Source organism: Ambystoma mexicanum, chromosome 6p (assembly GCF_040938575.1).
Source record: "Ambystoma mexicanum isolate Mex_15411 chromosome 6p, UKY_AmexF1_1, whole genome shotgun sequence".
Lineage (NCBI taxonomy): Eukaryota > Metazoa > Chordata > Amphibia > Caudata > Ambystomatidae > Ambystoma > Ambystoma mexicanum.
In genome coordinates this window covers 1,528,656,579-1,528,682,018 of record NC_090935.1, presented here as the reverse complement: position 1 = coordinate 1,528,682,018, position 25,440 = coordinate 1,528,656,579, and the positions used below count along the sequence as shown (strand labels likewise).

Genomic DNA, 25,440 nt, shown 5'->3' with positions numbered 1-25,440 from the left:
GTTAGCAGGGCTCGCGAGCGAAGGGAAGCCAGTGGGCGGAACTGAAAACAAGCAGCACAGCTACCCAGAGGGTACGCCACAAACCAGTTAGTGAAGGGAGAAAGTCACTCAATCCAGGGCATTCCTGGGGAATCTGGGGGATGTGAGAAACCAGAAGGCGTATCACCCGCTATTCTGCAGGGATCTGTCAACCAGGTGGCCAGGACACTGCCATTGCTTTTGGATCTAGTTTCTGAGGATGGACCAGTGCGGGAGTATCACCTGGATGGGAGGTCTTCGGGAGTGGGAGTGCGTCACCGGATGGTGAGACGCGGCATCCCCTTTCCTGTAACACCTTTTCCCTATCCTACCAGGTAGGATACGTAGGAACTCAACCCTCCCCCCTTTCCCGACACAAACACTTTCTCACGGACAGCTCACTGTGAAAGGAAACAGGCTAACACCCAAGCCGTAACCTGACATGCCCCAACACAATGGCCAGGCAGAGTCAGGCAATTACTGATAATTACACGCACCTAACTTCCATCATACTTCCTCACACGGATAAAAGGCGGAGCACGAATGCACACTCTGAGTGAGGCAACACACAAGAGGAATCAGCATTTCCAAGATGGCAGTTTAATACAAGGAGAAAGATGGCCAGACCAGAGAGGGTTGCAAGGAGGGTAGTGACCTTAACCTTTTTGCAGGAAAATCATTACTTTCCCAAGTCTTCGAGAATAAAAAACATAAGACCTGTGTGTCTGTGGTACCCGTGGCTCTCCCTCATTGATAACCAAGGCTCCTACAACAGCGCCAGTAATGTCAGCACAGCCGGTGAGTCTGGGAGACTGATAGCAGACCTTTCTGTGTTAGAACAAAGGTTACAAGCGGCTACATTGTATGAAGAAATCTGAAGAAAATAGTGTGTGAAGCGTATGTGATGAGCAACACAAATATAATTGAACATTCAAGGAGTGACTCAACTTTTGTACCCAAGATAGACATACAGAGTGGTCCGGCACCACGTGGGTGCTCATTCGAAGGTCTCTGTTAGGTATCCAAATGAGAGGTGGCAAATGTAATTTGGGAATTGGGAAATCGAAGTGGTCCTGCAATGGGTCAAGCTAAACCCTGTGCACATTCAAGTCTTCGATAGCTAATACAAACTGCAATTTGTCCAAGCCCGGCTGAGGGAGACTAATTGTGCAAGAGGAAGGATCTGAACCCAGCTGAGGGGGATCCGGGGTTAACCGTGAGTCACCTGAAAATAATATTCTCTGAACATTGGAGAAAGGGATCTGAGCCTGGAAGAGGGGGTTCCAAAGTAACGATTGTGGCATAAAAAGGGATCTGAGCCCTGCTGAGGGGGATCCAGGGTGAATCACCTGAATTGAGTACTTATAAGAGGAAAATTTGTGTTTTTTTTTATACATTAAGCCCTTTGAATCAAGAGACTTTGATAAGAGACTTGCACACAGAAGGCCCTGAGAGTGTGCTATGCTAGATTGAACTGCCTTGTCCCAGGCTGAAAGCATGGGGAAGAGAGGCCAACCGGTTGAACATCCTGACATATTTTTGTGAACATGTCTTTCTTTTTTATTAACACTACCTCCCCCCCCATTTGTATTTAGAGGTAAGGATTGGTAATAGGTTTTTTTAGTATAGGCCTTTTATTTTGACAAGACTCCACTAGGACTGCATTATTATTATTTGATGGTCGTAGCTTGCTCCCATCTATACATTTAGGATTAGGTAGGCATTTATCATGTAGATCTCTCTCCGCAGCACGGGCCTCCCTCTGAAACAGCCTTCCTGCCTCCCTGAAACTTGAGGAGAACCATCTCCGGTTCCGGAAGCACCTCAAAACCTTCCTCTTTGCCTCTGCTTTCTCTCCCCCTCTCCCCTGCTAAAATCACTGAACCTGCACTGAATCTGCAACTGGGCCACTCACCGATCTCGGTCCTTGGCCCAGCCACTCTTACCTGCACTGCCTCCCTGGCAATCCCTGCACTGCGGGACTGTCTCTGTATCCCGACAGCCCCTCCTCCCTGCACTTGCCACCAGCTGGCCCTTATTATTTATCTTGTATTCTACTAACCCTGCACTTTCCCCTCTCCCTTTCCCCTTTTCCCTTCCCCTCTACCCTTGCACTTGCGCGATCTGAATGACACCTGGCCTAGTAGGATCGTTGTCTGTCTCCCCTTGTTCCCCCCCCCCTGCCTCATCGCGCCTTTAAACTCTTGTGTACAGGCGCGTTACAAATGCCATATCATATCATATCATACCCTTGTTGAAGTTCAATAAACACCCTTGAACTGTGGTCACTTGTGTCTGTCTTACTATTGATACCATGCCTTCCTTACAGGGAAGCAAGACCAGCGCTAAACAAATGAAACTGCATGAAACTTAATACAAATGAATCCGCGGGTTGGGTGAAACTGAAGCAGCAAAGCAAATAGTAACAAGTATTGAATACCACAATTAATTAAACCTTTGAGTAAAGTTACAAGCGCCAAATGCACATGAACTACAAACATTGTTTTGTGAAAGCCCAGTAAGTAGCAAAAAAACTAAATTGTGAGAGATCACGCCCGCAAGGTGTTAAGAGTGAAATAACCACTAAGTGAACTCTTGTAATTGAATATAGTTGACAAGGTGTCAAGGTGAACATTTAAGCCCGAAGACAGGTTGGCAAGACCAGGGATTGGCCCAAGTTGTTGACCGTGTGAGACTGACAAGTAGAAACCAAGTGAGTTTGAACTTCCACAGAGGAGCAAAGGCAGAATAACTGTGTGCGTCCAAGAGCCTAAGGTTCCTGGTTGCACCACCTGTAATGGGCAGACCGTGCAGTCTAACAACCGCGCCTTGACCAGGGAACCCTAAATTGTGTAAGCCAAAGACCTTGTTAAAGCAAACCAAGAAAGAGTAAACTGAATGAATTGTTAAGCTTATCCAGAAGGGAAGTTAAGTTAATGTTGAACTTGTTTTGAGCATTGAGAGACGAAGGACAAGCCGAGGTAGGCAAGTTGAAATCTTGGGGAAGGGAATCCTGAGACTTGATTAACTTTATTTAGTTAATTTATTTAACTTTATTTCATCGCATCAAGCCCTGAGGCATCTAGGTGCTAGTTACATATAGTGCATAGTACATGTATTGAACTGTAGGAATACACATATGTTTTCTGTCAGGGTTTGTGTGTGTATACTACCTGGTAAAGCCACACCTCATGTTGCGGGGGACTTACATCAGGTAAGTAATACATGTCAGTAAAGGTTACAGTAGGTAGGGTAGCACAACTTGAAAATGTCTTGCCTTATGTTACAGGGCACTACTTCAGGTATGTGGCATCAGGTAGGCAGCAATATATTTTAAAACACAGCTAAAGGCGATTATCAGGCAGTCTGGTAAAAATGCACAACTTGGAGGATTCTTGCCTCGTTATAGGGGACTACATCAAGTATGTGCTAGGCATGCATGTTAGATGCAGCTATAGAATGCTGATGAACGCTAGGTCAAAGCACAAAAAGTGCAACTTTTTAGCAGCAATGAAAGTGCAGAGTTTTCAATGGCACATGGAGATGGCATCAGTATTAGAAGAAAACGGGTATGAATAGGATGCAGAGAACAGAAGCATTTCACGTGGCAGTGTAGATGTTAAGCCAAATTTTACAGTGATTAATGTGGCACTTAGAGCGTTCGTCATAGAGTAGGAAGTCAGAAATGTGCCGAAGTGGGAGCGCTGGCAATCCGGGAAATGTTCAAAGGTTAGCAAGAAAGTTATGCAGAAACAGATCTGGTTAATGTGCAAAAGGAACAAGGGGGTGTGTTAGACGGTGAGTAAGGATACGGGGGGAGGGTGGAGCCTGCTGTGGGGCTTACCCAAGGTTATGGATTGTCACCAAGAGAAGATGATAGTGATTAGTGTGCATATGTGGCATCGGGGGTCTCTCGCATCCATCCCATGCGGAGACAGGACCAGACAGGGTGAGAAGCAGCCCTTAAGTGTTGCCTTTGGGTGGGGGCTGGTGATCGCCTGCCAGCTCCCAGCCCATTGGGCTCTTGACTAATCTCACAGCAAATCCTGTCGCTCGATGGGGGCAGGTAGATGCCTCTGCAACCTGCATTGTCCCTGGCGGCCATTATGGAAAGCCGGGTCGGGAAGACAGTAATGGACCCTGCAGCGGCGGAAGGAATCCTCGAGACTCATTTTCCATGAAACTGTACTGCTTTGAACTTGGGGAAGGGAACCCCAGGTATTTGTGGAGCTTTTGTGAATTTGAGAATGGTAATCCAGAGACTGTTGTGCAATTTTCTTGAACTTGGGGAAGGGGAACTGAAAAGGAAGTTAGGAGCTGGACGAAGCTCTAAACCTTTGTATGATCACCATTACTTTTATTACTAACATCCCTACACATTGTTTAGCTTTAGTTGTGAGGGCAAGGATAGGGTTTGGACACCAACAGACTTTTAAGTTGAACTTTCTGACTCAAGCATTCCTTAGTTTTGTTCGGGTAGGGAAAGCCCACCTTAGTATAGGGCAAGTTAGGCCTTCAACCATCTTGACATTTGAGTTAACAAACCATTTTATTATGAACATTGAATCTGGTGTCTGTGTCTTACTTCATGATGCCTTCACAGTAGTTAGTTGAGAGGGAGTGAGTGTTAGGAGAGAGTGGGACTGGTAGAGGGGGGTATAGGGGCGGGGTGGGAAGAGAGGGGTGCAGGAGAGAAGTGAGGCGGCGGTAGTGAGAGTGGGTGTAGTATATTATCAGCAGAACATGCCCTCTTGTTTGCTGTTACTGGAGATTTGAAGAAACCATCACCTTGTTAGATAGTCACATGGCATCAATTTTCTCAGAAGCTACCCATCAACTTTGCTATTAAACAAACTAGTACCAAAAGTTGCTCATTAAAATGATAATCTGGCAAGCACCAGGGGGCGCAGGCAGGATGGTCGCCTGAGCTTCGAGCTCCGTACCCAGCCCCGGGAGAACGACGGTGCTAGCACGGAACGAGGGTCCCATGACCTGCGAGACCCCCACCATACACTGTGGGAGCCTGTGGCCCCCCGCTACACCCAACTCCGGCGCCAATCCGACACCGCTGAGCCGAGTTCTACGGGCCTGAAAGTTCCTGCGGCTCCTCCCCCGTGGGTCGGTGCGGCGCACTGGAGGAGGCCGCATCTGCTGCGCATACGAGGCCTCGGTTGGAGTGAGGAAGCCACGGGCGAGGAGGAGGCGGCGCCGCACGGAGGAAGAACCCGAGGCCGTACACCCGCAGTGCATCGGGGCTTCCCGCCCCGGCCCTAGATACTGGGCACGGTTCTGGCGGAGCGCGACTGATGCGGCCCAACGCAGGAGAGGCCTGAATCAGAGAGGGCCTACGGCCCACGGAACGGCAATGCCGCTGGGGGGCCGACGCAGGCCGCGACCCAGAGTGATCCCGGGACCCCGGAGCCAGGTGAAAAGAGAGGGCCACCGGCCCACAGGGCAGCAACATCGCCAGGGGGCCGACGCGGGAGCATGCCCCCCCGACCTCCACTCTTCCGATCCCACCGGGCGGCAACCGGGGGTGATCCCGGGACCCCGGAGCCGAGTAAAAAAGAGCAGTGTCGGGGCCCTGGAAATTGGATGCCCGCCCCCTCTCCATATTGAGCGGACCCACAGGCCACCAGGAGGCCACCGTCGCACAGCGACCCGTGGGGTCCGAGAACCTGGGGGCCGACACGGGAGCGCGCCCCCCCCAATATGCACCCCTCCCCCACGGTCACTAGAGGGGGGCATCCAGGGCCACTTGTGATCCAGAGCCCCCTAGCCGCAAAACCACCACCACAGGGGGAACTGACAGGTCCGGACAGGCCAGACACGCACTGGGACGACCACGGAAAACACGCCACCCCCCCGCCTCGCCAATAGCAGGTGGCCAAAACAAGCCTCCCATCAGTTGGAAAGAAAACCTGTCGAAATACCAATTTGTGGCTAGCGAGAACGTCATGGCGACCGGGGGCCCCTCCACCCCACCCCCAGACCTGGGTGCTATCCAGAATAATATTCAGACTATTCTGGAGGAGATCCGCGGGATAAGGACGGACATGGGAGCCAAATTGGCGGACCTCACGACTAAAGTCACCACCTTGGAAGATCGAATGGAGGGAGTCGAAAACAATCAGCTCTCCACTACTCTCCTTGAGACCCAAATGGAAATCAGATTCCGGGACATGGAAAGACGCGAAGAGGAACTCCGGCTCAAGGTGGACGATATGGAGAACAGGGAGAGAAGGAATAACCTGCGTATTTTTGGTTTAGTGGAGGCCGAGGGAGAAACCATACAAGGCCTTGAGGGCAAAGTACATGACATCCTAAGGATTGTCTTGGGGGCGGACGCTGAAGGTGCGATTCAGTTTGACAGGGTCCATCGGGCAGGAGGAGGGGGCAGAGGACCGCGTTCGGTCCTGGCCCGGCTACACTATTACAAGGACAAAGCTAAAATTCTGGAGAAAGCGAGGAACCTTGGCAATATTCAATACGGTGACTCCAGGGTGTCCATCTTTCAGGACCTGTCGAATCTCACCCTGTCAACGAGAAGGAAATGTGGAAACCTCACAAGATGGCTTCAGGGAAAGGGGGTCCGATACCGCTGGGGCCACCCCTTCTGTTTGGAATTTGAATGGCTGGGGGAGAAACATCGCCTGGTGTCTGAGGAAGACATTCAAAGGGCCAGGGATAACCTGGTCGGCGACCAGGCAGGCCACTCAAGCGGCCAAGATGGAAGAGCCCGGGACCCCTGAGGGGCCCCGACAGACTGGGACAGCTTAGCGGCAAATCTAAAGTCAAGGGGGCCCGGAAATTTCGGAAAACCAGGCACCCGTCAACGACCTCCGAGGATCACCCGAAGCCATAACAGCACCGCCCTTCCGGAGGTCGAGGAAATCCTATGATGAGCATCAGTCCCAGGATCTGGCAGTAAGGGGTCCTGGGGCCCGGGGGGGCCACGCCTGGGTGCCGCGTTAGCGCGACATGCGGCCCGCTGGTTTGGAGGGCGGGCAGAACTTTATTAAATGTTAGCTGTTTTGTTGTGGTGACCCACGTAGAAAGTCTGAGTTTGGAGTTTACAGGCTGAAGCGGGGGTTCACGGTTCCAGAATTCCATCTCGGTCATTTGCACCAAGGATTTGGTGGGGTAGACCTATATTGATTCCAAGACTTGAGATTCCCTAATACAAAAAAATCCCGGGGCTGGGGTTAGAGTCCTTGGTGGTTCGTTGACCAACCCCGACACTTGTTGGGGGACGTGGACGAACGCCCTACATTACGAGGGAAAGGGAGGGGGCAGAGGGGGAGGCTTGGGCTTGGGGGTGCGGGGGTGGAATGATTAGCGAAAGAGATGGGGAGGAAGGGGGGAAACCAGTTCAAATCACAGATACTTGCTTGGCTGCGGGCTCTGAAACGCAGATGTTACGAGGGGTTCAAGGTGCACAACCTAAAAGAGGATAATGATTGAAGGAAGGATAGGCACGCTGAACGTCAAGGGTCTTAACTCCCAAAACAAGAGGTCCCTTACAAGCAATATGTTCCGCAAACAACATCTAACAGTCCTCTTTCTACAAGAAACACACTACAAACGGGGAAGGGAATCCAGAATTAAGGGGAAGGACATTGGTTCCAATTACTGGGCCTCACATGCGAACTCCAAGAAGGAGGGGGTAGGTATTCTCCTGGGGAGGGCGTTCCATCTCACGGGGATAGAAACTAAGAGAGGTTTTGGGGGCCGATTCTTAGGCGTCAAGGGGTTCTGCGAGGGACAACGCATCACCCTGGCCACCTTATACATGCCCAATTCAGGGCAAGTGCAGTTCCTCACTCGGATCTTTAATGTCATGGATGAATGGGCAGAAGGGGCCATGATACTGGGCATGGACTTCAACCTGGTAGCTGACCCCCGTCTGGACTGGTGGTCTGCCAAGGGAGGGGGCCCAAGTGGATTTCCAAGGATAATCTGGCCCTGCAGGCCCTCTTGAGGGACCATTATTGGGTGGACGCCTGGCGCATGGCATATCTGGGTCAGGGAGGTTACACTTTTTTCTCTCCCCCACACTCTACCTACACTAGAATTGACCTCATGCTAATCTCCGAGTAGGGGAACGGGGTGGTTCAACAGCCAAGGGTGGAGGCCATAACGTGGTGGGACCATGAATTGCTTGCGGCTGACTGGTCACTGCCTGTCGCCCCAAGATCCTCCCGTTGGCGGTGCAACGACACGCTTCTTAGGGACCCCGTATTCCGGGATTTTATGAAACAAGAAATGTCGGCCTATTTTGAGACGAATGATAATGGTGAGACCGACATGTCCACAGTATGGGAAGCCGGAAAAGCCACTTTTAGGGGTCTCCTCATAGCAGAGGGCTCGAGGCGTAAACGGGAGAGGGGCCTGATTGAGGGCAAACTCTGTGCGGAGTTGGGGGTCTTGCGGGCCAGACTGGGCGTTCCTGGAATAGACAGAGAGGCACTCCTAGAGGAAATGCAGGGCAAAAGACAAGAGCTACACACGGTTCTTATAGGGGAGGTTATTAAGAAAATGCGGTACACCAAGCAAAGATATTATGAACGGGGAGACAGGGTGGGGACTCTTTTGGCACAAAGATCCCGGGGCTGCAGGGTGGAAAGGGGGAAGCAGCTTAGCGATGGGGAAGGCTGGATTCAAAGAGGCCGGGAGGAAACAGCGGACTGCTTTGCCGACTATTACAGCAAACTTTATTCCAGGCAAGCAGGCGAATCACTGGAAGATATCTCAGCCTACTTGGCTGAGCACCCCCGCCCCAAGCTATCCGACGAAGACATGGGGGCCCTTGAGGGGGAGATTTCAGAGGAAGAGGTGGAGAGCGCCATTAAGAGACTGAAGGCAGGAAAGGCACCGGGTGGGGACGGCTACATGGCTGATTTCTATAAACAGACCCAATCGATCTTGGTGAAGCCCTTGGCCAAACTGTTCAATCAGATTAGGAGCCGAGACTCAATTCCACCGACATTTCTGCAAGCCCTCATCACCGTCATACCCAAGACCGGTAAAGACTAGACTGAATGTGGATGCTATAGACCCATCTCACTCCTTAAACTAGATGCCAAGATTTTTACCAGAATCTTGGCCTCCAGACTTGAGATCTGCCTTCCACGCCTGATACACCCTGACCAAGCGGGATTCGTCCTCAACAGGCAGGGCTCTGATAACGTACGGAAGACACTCCATATACTTGCCACAGTGGGGGTCCGGGACGAGGGGGCTCTCCTACTGGCTCTCGATGCAGAGAAAGCCTTCGACAGGGTTAGCTGGGCTTTCATGGGGAAGGTTTTCGCATCTCTGGGGATGGGTCCTAGGTGGCTGGGGTGGATGGCCGCGCTTTACTCCTCCCCCTCGGCTGAAGTGGTGGCAAACGGGACAGAATCGAGAGAGTTCCCCCTCCAACGTGGTACAAGTCAGGGATGTCCCCTGTCCCCGCTAATTTACGCACTAGTAATGGAACCATGGGCAATCTCAGTCCACAATGATGAGGCTATTAGGGGAGTACAGATGGGAGACATGCAATGCAAAATCTGCCTCTTCGCGGACAACGCCCTACTCTACGTCACCAGACCGTCCCAAACAGTCCCCCGGTTATTACAGGGCCTCACGCGCTATGGAGAGTTATCAGGTTATAAAGTCGATCTGGATAAGTCAGTGGTGTTTATGGGTGGGAACCTGTCAGATCCGGAGATGGCCTTTGTGAAAGGGCTCCCCTTTAGACGGACTGAAGAGGGATTCCGGTATTTGGGAGTACACATTACGCGTGACCTTGAGGAACTGTACACAGCCAACTCCCCCCCCCCTCTGGTCCACAATCAGAAGAGATGTAGAGCGGTGGGCGGGATCGGGGCTCTCCTGGATGGCGCGCCTTAACTTCATAAAAATGGTTCTCCTCCCAAAGTTTTTATTTCTCTTCCAAATGCTCCCGGTGATAATCCCCAAGACCTTCTTTATAGAAACAAAGCGAGTCCTGCTCAACTTCCTCTGGTCGGGCAAAAAGCATAGGATCTCCTACGAAGTGTTGACTAGGTCTAAGGAAGATGGGGGAGTGGGTTATCCTGACCTGGAAACGTACCACAGAGCTTCTCAGCTGAGGGTTTTGGTTGATCACTTCTCCCCAGATACGAAAAAACAATGGGTTGCCATGGATAACAGGCCCCTTGCCCCTGTCACAATAGAGGAATGGCTTTGGGTCCCGAGGAAGAATATCCCCAGAAGCGGCGTGAATCATCCAATCTTGAAGGTGCTGTGGTCCCTGTCGGGAGAGGGAGGTTACTATCGGTGGCTCACGACGTGGCCATCCCCGTTGAGCTGCATTTGGGCCCCTCCCTTCCTGGCCAAAAGAGCAGAACCAGCGGCGTATCAGTCGTGGTTCGAGGCAGGCCTTAGCAGGACTGGCCATCTTTGGGTGAAGGGTTCTTTTCCGCCCTTAAGTGACCTCGAGGAGGCTCTGGGAATTGGTACCCTGTCCCCCTTTCGCTACCTCCAGCTCAAGGGTGTCCTCACTGAGCCATCCTGGGGCGACACCCTCAGGAGGGATCTCACGGAGTTCGAAAAGCTTCTCCTATCTGCGAGGGGCTCTAAGGGGATAATATCTCGCCTTTACAAACTCTTTCTGTTCTCTGTCCCCAAGGATCCTCCACCGGCGCGCACACGATGGGGTAGGGACCTAGGAGAGGAGATTGATGACGAGAGGTGGGCGGAGATGTGCAGGCGGGCCAACCGATCCACGGCCTCCCTCCAGTATCGCCATCAAGCCCTCAAAATACTACACAGATGGCATTACCCCCCCGCAGAGGATTGCCAGGATAAAACCAGGGTATGACCCACACTGCTGGAAATGTAAGACCGAGAGGGGGGACTACACCCACATGTGGTGGGGATGCCCAGTGGTCCAAAACTATTGGGAAAAGGTACTTTCCTGGATCAAAGGGGTGGACGGGGTTGAGCGGTCTTCCTGCCCTTGGCTCCTCCTGTTTGGAATCGACATTGGGGAAGGTCAGGAGGGCACTCAGGACCATATGCTCCAAATCATGTTGGTGGCGGCCAGATGCTGCCTTGCACAAAAATGGAAACGCCCGGATATGCCGGGGGGAAAAACATGGGTGACCAAGGTGCCGGCCATATATGACATGGAGTTTGTCACACACTTACTCGATGAGTCCAAGTCCAACATCGAGGAAATCTGGCTCCCCTTTTTTGACAAATATGGCCGATCAATTTAACGCTCCGCGTCTGAGCCGGGGGTCTTCCCCCAGGGGCACTGGACCATTGTACACTGACCTGATCGTGAACTTCTCCCAGTCGGACCCAGGACTTCGGCGCGCCAAGTGCATTGTGTAACGATACATCTGTCTCAGGAAAGTCCGTCAAACAAGCAACTAATGAGATCTTGAACTGTAGGGGGTGGGGGGAGCGACGTGGGGGGGTAGGGTGTTACGATTGTTTTTTTTTGTTAACTCATGCTTACACATGCTATGTAATGTCGTGCTACATATATAAAACATAATAAAAATAGATTTTCAAAAAAAAAATGATAATCTTAAATATTTCATAACGGGCCTTGCAAAATCTACTCAACCTTTTGCACAGAGGTACCCTGCCTTTCCTCTCCTTCCCCCCCCCCCAGAAGCTCACTGTCTCCCAAGCTCTGGTTCTCTCCAGGTTGGACTACTGTAACAGCCTCTTTCTATATCTACGTGCCTCCACTCTCCGCCCTTCTACAACTAATCCAGAACAGGACTGCGAGACTTGTCCTTGACCTCAAGCCCTGGAATCATATCTCTCCAGCTCTGAAATCCCTTCATTGGCTCCCAGTGGATGCAAGGATTACATGTAAAACCCTCTGCATTGTCCACAAGGCTTTCTGGGGCCCAGGTCCATAATACTTTCAACTCTCCCTCCGTAAATACCTCTCCTCCCGTGCCCTTCACTCCTCTACTTCAAATTCCCTCAGGGTCAGTCCTTTTCCAAAGAAGCAAGCTGGCGGTATATCTCTGTCTTCGGCTGGGGCCTCCCTTTGGAACAGTCTCCCTGCCACCTTGAAACTTGAGGAGAACCATCTCTGGTTCCAAAAGCACCTCAAGACCTTCCTCTTCGCTTCTTCCTTTGCCCCTCTTCTTCACTGCTGACCTGTTTTCTCTCTTGGCACTGTTCACCTGGCCACCCACTGTCCCTCTGGCCCAGGTACCTGCTCATCCTGCCTCCCTCCTGCACTGCCTGCAGGCCACCCACTGCACTGGGATCTGTATCTGTACCCATGCAGCCCCCCACCTTTCTTCTGCACTTCTCAGATACACCCTATCTGACCAATCATGCACTTGCCTCTTGCTGGCTCCACTACCACCTCTTCATTGGCTGTATTTATTTATTTATTTCACCTATTATGTATTCTTTTCTCTCCTCTGTTCTGCACTTTCCACTTGTCCATGCACTTGCGCATTCTTAATGTCACTGGGCCTAGCAAGATCGTTGTTTTTGTTTTTTTTGTTCTCCCTTGTTCCCCTCCCTTTGCTTGGTTGCACTCTGAAACACTTGTGTATGAGCGCGATATAAATAAAATATATCATATCATATCATAGTTGAGTAGTTGGTAGCTGGCTGGCGATTACAATGAAATTATGGGAAGTAAATGTCAAATAAATGTTTCACTGTGCATGGCTGGCTCCTAGGTTGCAGCAGTGAGCCAAACGTGAAGTTGGCTCATGGCAACATGCACCATTTTATAGAAAGTTCTTATAACATTTTTGTCATCTGCCGCCATGGGTCGAGTGCATTTCTATTGTCTGAAGTAGTGAAACTCCTGCAGGTCTTGCAGGATTTTAAAGAATAAAAAAAAACTCAAATGTGTATTGTTGCATAAATAATTGCTGTTTTGTAACCTTACTCATGCATACTCATTCTACCATCATTTGATGGATGAAAAGTGGAGTCGTATTTGCCTAATTAGTCCTTATAATGGCCTAATCGAACAAAGTTTCTGCTTCGAGCTCCGAATGCCTGATCTTAAAAACACGTCATTTGTGTAAAGCTTTTTCTGTGCGGCTTATGTGTGTGACCCCTACCACGGCTCGAGTGTCTGTGGTTCGTAAATGGTCCTCAGGTATGAGAACCCTCAATGTGTGGGCATATACCACAGTACTTTTCTGATTTCCCTAAACTTCATCCATCTCTTTCCCTTTCAGCATGCCAAGTTACCGCAAAGCTGCTGCCCCCTGCTTGTGTTTGTAAACCCCAAAAGTGGGGGTCTCAAGGGCCGGGATCTGCTGCACAGCTTCCGAAAGATGCTGAACCCTCATCAGGTGTTTGAATTGACGAATGGAGGACCTCTGCCTGGGTAAGAATCTATCTTAACATTGCGTTATAATTTCCCGGGTGTGTCCATTTCGATGGTGTGGCTAGGCAATGTGGCATTCTAGCCCATGAAGATAGGGCTGCATCCAGTGTTATCAGCCTATAATCGAGTTATGGGCGTGAGGTGAAGCAGAGGTATCTTAACGAGTTTATGGGATGACAACACCTGTAACAGTCTTCACCGCTAGGGATGTAACAACAATATAATACAGCAAAATAAAAACAATTCTACAAGCAAATTAAAGCAGTTGTATAAGGTGACCAGAACCTTTTAGTGGGGTTTGTTTGGATGGAATGTTTGCCAAGGAAGATGCTGAGAATTGAAGGTTAATTTGAGAGGTAAACCTCAAGCTTTGTAACAGACCTTCTGCTGACCCATCGTTTACAACAGACCACCAACATTCCATTGTTATGATTATAGCAATAATACCCTCCCACCCTTTGTGGGCTTCATCGCCCGGTTACAGGCCGAGGTCCAAGGTAACACAGAGCCCTGGCTGTTACCCACCAGTAAAGCCCAGCAAGGTGGTTATTATTGCTGTTAGCACCCTGGGTTATGGAACCGGGCTGCTGATTGCAATGAATTGCTTGAAAAAACGGGTTGCTAGCCACAATCTGTTTTCTCAAGCACATACCCAAGATGGACACCATGGAAATGAAAAATTACTTCCAATTTTTTCCCACACCGTCACACTAGTAAAGAGGAATATTGTCTCCCAAATTGTTTGCTCTCGTGCATGAAGCGTATTAATGATCCAGTTTCAGTAAAATAGCGCACATACAAAATCAGCAATCAAAAGTAAACATCTACCACTTAATATCTAAACAACCTTAACCGCATGTTTATGAATATAAAAATCATATAATTGTAATGTTAGTTTAACCACCTAGTTGCTGCTCATAATACAGCCCACGTTACCAGTACCATAAGCATTGTATGGTCTCAAATGTAAGGCTCTGTTTATTAACATCACAAGATTATATAAAAACAGTAAATCTTTGCAGTTAATTAAAAAAGACATAGCTTCATTACATGACCTGATATGGTATCTCCGGAAGACTGCTTTTAGCCATTTCTTCCGCCCATTACAGTAGTGCAGGTAAATCAGTGAAACTTGAACCAAGTCTTCATCAAAATGCATGCTGCATGAGCATTTTGAGAAACAAATATCCATCTCATCTGTTTAGAGAGGGGAAGAAGGTTCAGTCGAACCATTATTAGCAGCCTCCTACCAGCCGCTGAATTTATTTTACCAAATGAACCTGATCTCATCGTGAACTCCTTCAGGTCTGCGTACATTTTCAGAGAAGGTAATGATTTGTTTTTATCTACGGCGAACTCAAATGCCTTTCATCTGGCCCATGCTTTAATGGATGTTTCAACATGATTCTAGGCACCTATGGTTATGTGATCCCTACTTGTGACAATATAATCGCGTCAAAGACTGCAACTTCTCATGTAAGTGTGTCCCATAAGCACTACCACATCTGCCTAGATAGAAGTGAAAGTCTAGGAGAGCCAACATATGGTTAATCCAATGGTACATTTTGTAGTGTACCCTTTACGGCATGGTTGCTCATTATGTGGCCCTCTAGAGGTTTTCAACTAGACCTCCCATGATTCCTAGCCAGGATAGTCATTGGTAAGGGATATTGGGAGGTGTAGTTTAAAACATGTGGAGTGCCACATAGTATCCATGCTTTAGTACATCCATAAACTAAATAAGACGGAGCAAACACACACCCCTGCTGTGGTCTTCTGTTGTTTCAATGATCAGTGAGTATATGCCTCTCTCTGTTTGGATTCAAATTGTGCACCTGCCACCTCTATTTTACAGCCGCCTCGTTATTCACACGGGTCACTTTAAGAAGCATCAGAAGTTCCGCCAGAAAGGCTCCCCCAATCCTCTATTTACAATTTTGTCAACTGATCAATGACTGCCAGGTACTTTGCTGTTTCGTGCCCAGATCCTGTCTAGAATCTAATTGTGTGTCAGCTACAATCCCTAAATAGTGTGCAGAGTAGGCATCCAAAATGCTTTGAGGCTCTATCTGGTTGGGATAATGGTGACTTATACAATGCTACAACTCCCATTACTGCCCATAGATTTAATTCCATGAGCTGCACGCAGAGCTTGCCTGCTATATCCACGATCCACTCTATGCACCAAATGAATAAATGGCACTGACATGTCAATCTATTCTGAGGAGGGACATTTGCCTCGAGATAATGGTTAATGTATGGGCTGCTACCATCTGCAATTAATTTCCGGAATTTTTAAGTTTACCTCTTTTGCCATCTAGGCCACATCCTTCCCATGCTTCATAGTTCACTCACCAAAGTCCCTTCAAGGTAGCTCAGAATTCAAGAGCGATATCATGCGGGAGCCAATAGTTCTGAGCAATGGGAAAAGAGGAGAGGCCTCGGATGTTTATTAGGAAACGACAAATACAATAAGATTGGAATTCCAAAGTTGCAACAAAAAAAGATGAACATTGAAAGAAACTATACCAACCTTTTCCATTATTTGGCATACCAAAGTTTGGCCTCTGCTTGTAAGTGAAGAATATATTGCAGTTCCTTGACTTATGTTTGTATCCTGACCCTGTCTCCTGTTTATATCCTGGCCCCGTCCCCTCACTAAAAAACAGACACAGACTGAACTGAAACAAATTCTGTTAAATACACTCGATCCAGGGTTCTCGGAAGATCCTTCTCGGTTACTGCAGCGTCTCTTTGGAACACTTTACCACCAACTATTAGATCTGTGCCAAACCTGAATGTTTTTTGGAAAATACATCTGTTTGGGTAATTCCCTGGACACTGACAGATACGTCTTCATGGATTGCTGTTTATGATTGATGATTATTGTCTTGTCTTTCTGTCCTCCTGTGTCATTATTGCGCCTAGATGCCTGCGGCTCATTATAAATATATAAATAAAAAAGAAAAGGAAAAAAAAACCTTATTTGGTAATAATGGGCCCAATTTTCTTTTAACTTCTGTATGCAATACCCTCAGTAATTGTGTTTATTTCTTCTGTTTTCAGTCGAAGTCCACCATTTCTTAGATTCGTTGTTACTGCCAGCTCACATGTGAGTGCACATGAGCCCATATTGTGTTGAGAATAATGCAGGGACCGAAATTGAGATTGGATTGGAGCAAAAATCAGATCCTGGGTATCCATTATTAACCGGTGACCAGGAGTTCCAGTGGAGAACAAGGGGCTAGTGCATAGTGTTCTGCAAATTTTATTTCTACGTAAGATGCAAACCTATCATATTGTCCCTTAATTATGACCCATCATGCTTTAAATTTCATATAAATGTGTGCTCATGTTTATAGGTTAAGCAGAGTTACATTCATATAGATGTTTGTTTGGCATTAGTTGGCCTGGGCAGCCAAACATGACTCCTGGTAGCTGTTGGTGTCAAGCTAACCAGGTTCTTCTAGGCTTCAAGCAGAAGCTAAAAAGCATTCCCCCAATGTTGAACCCTGTAATGTTGCAGTGTTAGCGTCATCTTTTGATGTGTATTACAACATAACCATTATTAGTATAGTTTGATTACGTTAGCCCATTTATGTGACCAATAATGACAAGAAAATCTGCAATGCAGATAACCAGATGTAGAAATAATCTTACATATTTGCACAAACATAGGCATGCTGCTCCTGCCTCTTTCTGCTTGAGATAGTACAACACTCTAAGTTCCTATGCAAAATCATTGCTCAGTTGCCAATCTTACTCCTGTTTGCACGTAATAAGAACTCTGTATCTTTTTTTTTTAAATGAAAGTCCATAAACAAGGTAAGAATAGGAAGCAAATAAGTATATACATTTTCTGCACAATAATAATATTTTCATCAGTTCCACCATGAAGAAATGTAAGAGGATTGTGTGTGCTCTTTGGAAATGGCTGGATTTGTCATTTATTCTGGAGGCAATATATTAGAGCAATCTGAACAAGCAATGGAAAAGGCCAGAGTTCCTTCATTCATACGCCAAGATCCTCTGACCTGAGGAGTTGGCTTACTGTTCCATCCTTCCTGGACTGCTGCTACTCTGCATAACCTTCCTCCACTGGTCTCTTGTTTTGAATTCCAATATGTGCAATTTCCTTCCACTGTTCAACTAGGAATTCGGATTATCTATTGTCCACCTGCTCCTGATATTAATGTATGCGAAGAATTTGATCTATTGCTCTTTCTCTTCCAATTTCCACCTACCTTTGTTGTTGCTGGAAATTTCAATCTTCCACAGCAGTCTCTCTCTGGTTCTCCTCCTCTTATAAATCATACCTCTTCTTATGATTTATCATGACTTCCTTTTGCTCCTACTCATAATAAAGGCAGTATTTTAGATCCTATTTTTATGTCCTCTAATATTAGCACCCCGGAATCTGTTCATACAATTAGTGTCCCCTCTAGTGATCATCTTTTACTCTCTACTTCTTGTTTGCTAAATGTTTCCATTTTTAGCAGTCCTGCTCAGTTGAATCACACTTTCTACCATCATGATACTAGACATGTTTCAATGCAACATCTGTCGGAATCTATTCTCTCTTCTGTCCCATCTATTACAACATGTTCTACTCTGGATGTTGATACTTAAGCTATACACAAATCTATCCTATCTGCACTTGATCTTCACTGATAACTTCCTAAGGCTAAATCTCATCACCCTTTGTTTACTACATCTCTTTTGGATCTACATTGCCAACTACGTAGGTCTGAACGCTGTTGGCAAAAACATAGAACACAGGATAATCTTAACATTTTTCTTGACTTACACAGAGCTTATGTACTAGCTCCGAATAATGCAAGGCAAAATATTACAAAGATCTTATATTATCTCAATCTCCATCACCTCGTGTTCATTCTTCTACTTTTACTAGGCTGCTTGCAGTCCCACCTGCTGATCCTTCACTGTCATCTTCATTAGTTTCAGAGGATTTTGCATCCTACTTTATTTAAAAAATAGAAAATATGTATTCTTCTTTTAGAATGGACAAGTCTTCCGTGACTTTTGTCTCATCTACCACTAAGTGTTCCTTCACTTACTGTTCAACCATACGTGATGCTGATGTTTTTTGTTCTTGGTGACGCATCTACTGGTATTGCAGTGCTAAAGAAATCTCATTTAGATAATTCTTCTTTGGTTAACTTTCGTCAAACCAATTATCTAACATCTGATGGATTTCTGTCTACAATCCGGTTTTCAGGCTGGTCCTTCTACTGAGATGGCACTATTGCCAGTATCTAATTCTATTTCGCAGGCTTGGCATTCCAAGTTATCTATTTTAGTACTTTTAGACGTGTCAGCTGCCTTTGATTCTGTGGACCCACCTTACACATATTTCCTCTCTTTCTTGGCTTGGGATAGCTAGTACTGCTCTTTCTTGTTTTTCTACATATCATTCTTATCGTGCTTTTTCTGTCCTTCGGAAAGGTCTATATTCTTCCTCTCAGTCTCTGTCCTATGGTGTTCTGCAAGGTTCTGTCTTTGGCCCTTCACTTTTCACACTTTATACTATTCCACTTGTATCTCTTATTCAGTCATTTGGTTTTCAAACACCTTTCTATGCTGATGGTACACACATGTTCTGTTCATTTCTGGAATTATCTGATTCTTTACATCAGCAACTCAGTGTCTTTCAGCGATCGAAACTTGGATGGCATCTCATTTTTTATGACCAACCCCTAAAAAAAACGATTGTGCGTTTTCCAGCTACTTTAAATATTGCACACCCTAGCTTCATTTCATTTACACCTGTTACTTTGGAATGTTCTCCTGCTTGTAATTTAGGATTTGAATTTGATTCAGCATTTAATCTATAGAATCAAATTTTACTAGTGACCAAAGCTTGTCATTTTCAACATTTTATTATTAAGAAAATCCGTAATCTTTTAACATTTTCTGCTACAAAAACCGTGTTACTTACTTTGGTGTTATCCCAAATAAATTATTGCTGTTCTTTATATGTCACGTTACGAAAATTTGCTTTTTTACCATTTCAATCTTTCCTTTATTCGGCGGTTAGGATCTTAATTTGAATTATACTTAACACATTTCACCATACTTGGTTCAACTTATCTGGTTGTCCATCCACTACAGATTTGCGTTTAATTTTCTTTGTATTATATTTAAATTCATTAATTGTTTGCGCCAATCTATCTTCCCACTCTTATTTCTTTGTACCAACCATTTTGTTTGCTGCGCTTCTCTGTGACTTCTTTCTGTTCCACGCTCTCATTTTGGGTCATTCCAATTGTTAGCTCCTAAATTATGGAATACTTTGCCTCTCGATCTATGTCTCTGTACTACGCTAACATAGTTTAAAATGTTTAAAGCTCCATCTTTTATCTATTGCCTTTTCAAATTAATTGTCACTTAATCATGGTTATTTTGGTTTTGATACCTGCTCTATATCATGTTTAGTTTACGAATTCTAATTGTGTTACAATAATGTTTGTACCGATAAGCTATTATAATTGTTCAGCACTTTGGATAAAAGGACTCTACAAATATAAATTAAATAAATAACAACTGACTTTGTAAAGGTTACAGGGCACCTTTTTTGTAATGCCCCACAGGACAATAAAGGTTCATCCTCTATATTTGCAGGGCCAGATCTATTGGCTTTCCCAGTGCATGTTGCAGTTAGGTGTTGGTGCTATTTCCCTTTACCACCTGACTGTTAATCTTGGGCCTGAATGTTGGTGATGCCTCCCTCTTGGGCTTTAAGTTGGAGCTAATTTCACCTGTACGCATTAGTGTTTTGTGCTATTTTTCTTTGGTGTCTGCTTGTCGTTGCTCGCCCCTCTCCTGAGCTTGAATGTTGCTAGTTGCCCTCAACCCCCACCACTTTGGGCCATATAATGGTGCTAATGCTAAAAGATCAGTGCTGGTGCCATTTCCTTACCTCAGTACTGTTGTTTAGTAGAAGCCACTCTGCATTCATTCCCTTTCTGCACCAAGAGCATTCACTTTGCTTCACATTTATGTCTGCCAACTCCAATGCATACTGGACCCTCTAACTCTGCAGACTGGGCTGACAGCTAGTGTTTTCCCCTTAACCCAGCCTTCATCACCCATCCCTTCAGACAAAACTGTAACAATCCTCTATGCCGAATAGTCCCCTTTCTATGCCCATGATGCTTACTACTATAAAATTGTATGTTAAGACCCAGAGGCTCGTACTATGCTTTCTCTTCCTTACTGAAAGCTTGACCAGCATTTATAACAATAAACATTCAACAGTATCTAAGAAAAGAACTGCCATTTTATATGACAATGTAGTCTTTGAACTTTATTCAATGCCCTCAGGCATATCACGTGTAACAGTCCACCAATCACGGCGCTCCTGTCCCATCACTTCACAAGTCCTGCTCATAACTTCCTCTTTCTTTGCTGCTTGGGCAGCAGATAAGTACTCCTTTATTATTCTTCAAGCGCATTTCTGTGAAATAGAATCTAGCCTACGGCAGCGCAGCAGCTTTAGATAGTGTGTGTAGCTAGCATATACGTGTCGAGGCAGGATTTGGCAGAGCATAGCTGCGAGTTAGGGGATGCAGTGAAGCGAAAGAACTACAATTTAGTTCTGGGTGTCATACTTTTTGCTTCCCACGTGTTTAAACGGTCCGATATAGTCCCTGAACTACCGCTCGGTGAACGGATCTCTGCAAGCTCACCACACCACAACTTATTAGTCTCGGAAACAGGGTACTGCGACCAGCAGCAGCGCCACTTAGCAGGAAGGAAGCGCACCATGGTTCCAGAGTGTGACCCACAGGGGGTGCAACAGACAAATCCCATTCCTGTACAAATTGAAAGTGGCTTACAAGCATAGACCCTTACGCTGACAGCATAACATAATGGTGCAGACCCAGGAGCTCCTGATAACATCACATACACAGGCACATCCCTTGAGCTCAAGCTCACACTGCTATGTGTGAGAGCGCAAGTTAATTATTTATGGGGACAGGCCCCAAGTAAGCCTAAAAGTCACCTCCGAGCTTAGCCACTGTAGAGGAGCAGACGTACATATCTGCAGGAGATCCTACCCCCCTACCTCCCCTGTATTGGAGCCATGAGACCATGCCGAGTCAAACACCAGCTATTGTACCAATACCGCAGCGAGTGTATGGGAGACCGTATACATTAAGATGACCATATCGAATGTACCCTTGAGTTGATGACAGCATACAGGAGGAACTCCCTGAAGGAATATGAGAAAGAGCTAAGAAAATTAACTGATGACATCATAAGAAAGAGTGCATGACATCCTGAAATACTAAATAAACACAATGTATGGATCCTAGCAGAGAAATGATGAAGTAAAGCATTAAGTGAACCTTAAAGTGTAAAAGAAGAAGATTACACAGTAAAAAGTGCTGCCAAAATTAGAAGTATCGAGAATGAACAGACGCTGAAACGCAAGATTGATCAAGTCATGTAGGCTTGCTATAAGTAGTAAATAGAATGCAGGCTGATCCGCAATTGTATAGCAACTGAACATTGATATCATGAAATAATAATCCAAAGAATCATGGAGAGAAAATGGAAGGCTGTGTCGCAGTAGAATAGCAGGTTATTGGAAGTGCGTTGGGAGGCTGTCTGGCCTGAATTCAAGAACTGAGAAGTCAAGGCCAGCTATATACGCTGAAGAGGAACGTGTGCGTGGAGGATGAATCCTCTCATGTTAAGGAGCAAAGTCTTAATTCATTTAAAACATTTAAAAGCTTGCAGAATGAGCTGAATCATGGTCTCTTGTCACGTGAGGGAGTCAAGGATGGAAATAGGGCTTGAACTTGAGTTCCAGATACGATTGAGAATGCCCTGACTCGTGTTGCATTCCCAGGATGAGAATACTCTGCAAGGCCAAGTACAAAGAGAATTTCATGGCAGAAGGCATGGGTGATGAGAGATGCTGGGCTAATTGGGTGGTAGGGCAGCCTCATGTCCTATCTACTTGCACCTGGTTCTTGGCTTACATGCTGCTAATTGAACCAATTGTTTCAGACATGGCACACGCGTGCCAAACCAATTGTATTAGCCAGAAAACAAAGGACCTCATAGCTTAAGAAACCAATTAAACACTATGTAACTGATTTTTCTTAAATGACACGTATGACGAGATAGGCATAAGTTGTCCACCTGATATCGGACAGCCAATAACAAAGATAGCTGGGAGGCCCTCCTCCTACCCCCACCTGTGAGGCTAAGAACCTTGGGGTCCTCTTCGACTGCACACTCTCCTTTTCTGCCCACATCTCTGATGTCTCCAAAAAGTCAAACTTCCAACTGCACCTCCTCCGAGGTATTCTGCCTTTCCTCTCCTTCCCCCAAAAGCTCACTGTCTCTCGAGCCCAGGTTCTCTCCAGGTTGGATTTCTGCAACAGCCTCTTTCTAAATCTACCTGCTTCTACTATCCACCCTCTGCAACACATCCAGAACAGGACTGTGCAACTTGTCCTTGGCCTCAAGCCCTCAGATCGTATCTCTCAAGCCCTGTCTTCTCTTCACTGGCTCGCAGTGGCTGCTACAAGGATTAAACTCAAGACCCTTTGCTTTATCTACAGGGCTTTCGGGGGCCTGGGTCCAAAATACCTTCAACTCTCCCTCCGTAAACACCTTCCTTCTCAAACTCTTCCCTCCTCCAACTCCCTCAGGGTCAGTCGTTTCTCAAAGAAATGAGCTGGAGGTAGATCTCTGTCTTCGGCTGGGGCCTCCCTCAGGAACAACCTCCCTGCCATCCTGAAACTTGAGGAGATACTTAAGGTTCCGGAAATACCTTAAGACCTTCCTCTTTGCTTCTACCTTCTCTCCTCCTCCTCTGCTGATCTGTTCCACTTCGGCATTGTGCAACTGGTTACTTTCTGATCTCGGGCCCAGGTACTTTCCCATTCTGCAATGCATCCGCACTGCCTCATGGCAACCCTTGCACTTGGGTCTGTATCTGTAACCCTACATTCCCCCCTCTTTCTCTGCACTTCCCAGACTCCCCATGTCCAAGCCCTAAACCTAGCACTCACCAATTGCTGGCTGCAGTACCACTTGTTGTTTTTTTATTAATTTGTTCAGCACTTTTCCATTTCTCCCCCCCCTTGCGCTTTCCCCTTTCCTCTACCCTGCACTTGCGCGTTCTCAATCTTGCTGGGCCTAGTAAGATCGTTGTTTTTGTTCTCCCTTGTTCTCCTCCCTTGCCTCGTCATTCTCTAAAACACTTGTGTATGAGCGTGATACAAATAAAATATCAATATCAATAGCTCATATATGATTGTATATCTAGAGGTGCCCCTTAATCATTTCCAACCCTTGATAGGTTTTTCATTATTGCCACGTAGCATGACATAATTCTGCTGCATAAAAAAGTATATCATTGTATTTTTTCGGAAATCGCAGAGAGAATGAGTGTACGTCCGTTGATGTTTGTTGAAACTCCCTGTTTTAGATAATTGATAATAAAACAGCAACTTGCCATCTTCTTGAGTTTGTCCGGTTATTTGGACTCAGGATTACTCTGGTGTAATCCCATCCAGTAATAGAAAGCACGTTCCAAGAGCCATAAGGTCACCACCATCACTCTGTGATATATGATATGATATGATTGGTCATTTGTAACACGCTTAATACCCAGAGGTTTCTAAGCGCGGACCCGGGGATCGAACCCGTGTTGCTCTGTGTCGTCTTCCTTCCAAGGCAAGCATGTTGCCCCTGAGCTATCCTCCCGAGTACAACTAATAATATGGCCTTTGCAAGAGGAGAATCTCTGAGATGTGATTCTGGTGGAGAATGGCCTTTTAATCTACTGAGTGACCCCACTTTAAGGCAGCTCATAGTGCAAGCAGTGTGGGCAGTCCCAGGGCTTTTATCTAGCAAATTGGATTCCCTACAGGACTGGTTTATTTTCACTCAAGGCCGTATAGTGGGCAGGCCCACGTCTCATGAGAGACAGTGGCAGGAAGAGCACAAGACCCTAACTCAGCCTCCATCCTTACCACGCAAGAGGCACGCCAAAAGTAAGCATGCTAAGGGGGAAGCGCGGTGGAGGTAGCAAGGTGACAGACCTTCCCAGAAGAGGATCACAGACTCCACTAGTCTTTCAGAATCAAGCAGTGAGGATGAGAGTTCACACGTATCACTCAGCTTGGACGCCCCGAATGATGACAACCCGTGCAAGAAGTCTGACAAGAAGCACCGGGAGAGTTCCCCGGATGACAGCTTCAACCCAGATTCTCTGCTCCACCCAAGATCCTCGGAGTGGGAGCCGCTGGTGAAGGTGGCTAACTACTTGTGCAAGTGCCTGCACCCTCCTTTGAATAAGGAGACCAGTAGCAAAATGAGGGCAGAGTGCCCCAGACCCTCGCTACCGGATAGGGTGACGGAGACCCCGGAGATGGACCCTGAATGTTGAGCTTCATGGCAACATTTACCAAAGACTTAAGGAAGGGCATCAATCACTCTTGCAGAGCTTGTCAGGACAGGCTCCTGGATGCAGTAGGCCCATTGACCAAGATCCTCCAAATGGTGGAAGAGGCCAAAGAAGGTGAACCCATCGACCCTCTGGTCTAAGCAGGTTTGGCACAGTGAGTATGTCTCTTCGGCAACGCCAACTGTGCGATCACTGCAGAACGCAGCCATTCTATATCGTTGAAAATTGACCTCAAACTTGGGGAATTGGCGTCCTTCGAGGCCGCGATGGCAGCCAATGGGCTACTTTTTTGGCAAGACCTTCTTCAAAGATGTGTCCAGGTTTGTGACTACATTCACCACTCTGGACAAAGCTCAGACATCTTTGAAGAGAGTCTTCCCACTCTGGCTTTTCTCGAGGGCTGGAAAAGCAGGGGCTGCTCAGCCAGCCGCATACACAGCTAGTGGCCCTATAGAGGAAGCAGCTGGTGGCAGGAGGACAGCAGGCCCAACAACTTCTTCCCTGCTGTGGATGGGGAACAGGCAGATGTTTGTGCAGTGGAAACTGGGCGCATGACACAAACCCAGCTGAGAGTGCACTCGCATGCGCCCAGCGCAGTAGCAGGCAGCGCAGT

At 46.9% G+C, this 25,440-nt stretch overlaps 1 protein-coding gene across 3 annotated transcripts in view; it reads left to right on the top strand.

Moving 5' to 3' along the window:
• The window catches only part of DGKQ (diacylglycerol kinase theta), a 1,656,676-nt gene that overhangs the window by 1,329,758 nt on the left and 301,478 nt on the right, over nt 1–25,440 (top strand). For all 3 annotated transcript variants that reach the window (XM_069626394.1, XM_069626396.1, XM_069626395.1), the window contains one exon: nt 13,224–13,375. In XM_069626394.1, the coding sequence (XP_069482495.1) occupies nt 13,224–13,375 (152 nt within the window). The remainder of the gene's footprint in view (nt 1–13,223; nt 13,376–25,440) is intronic.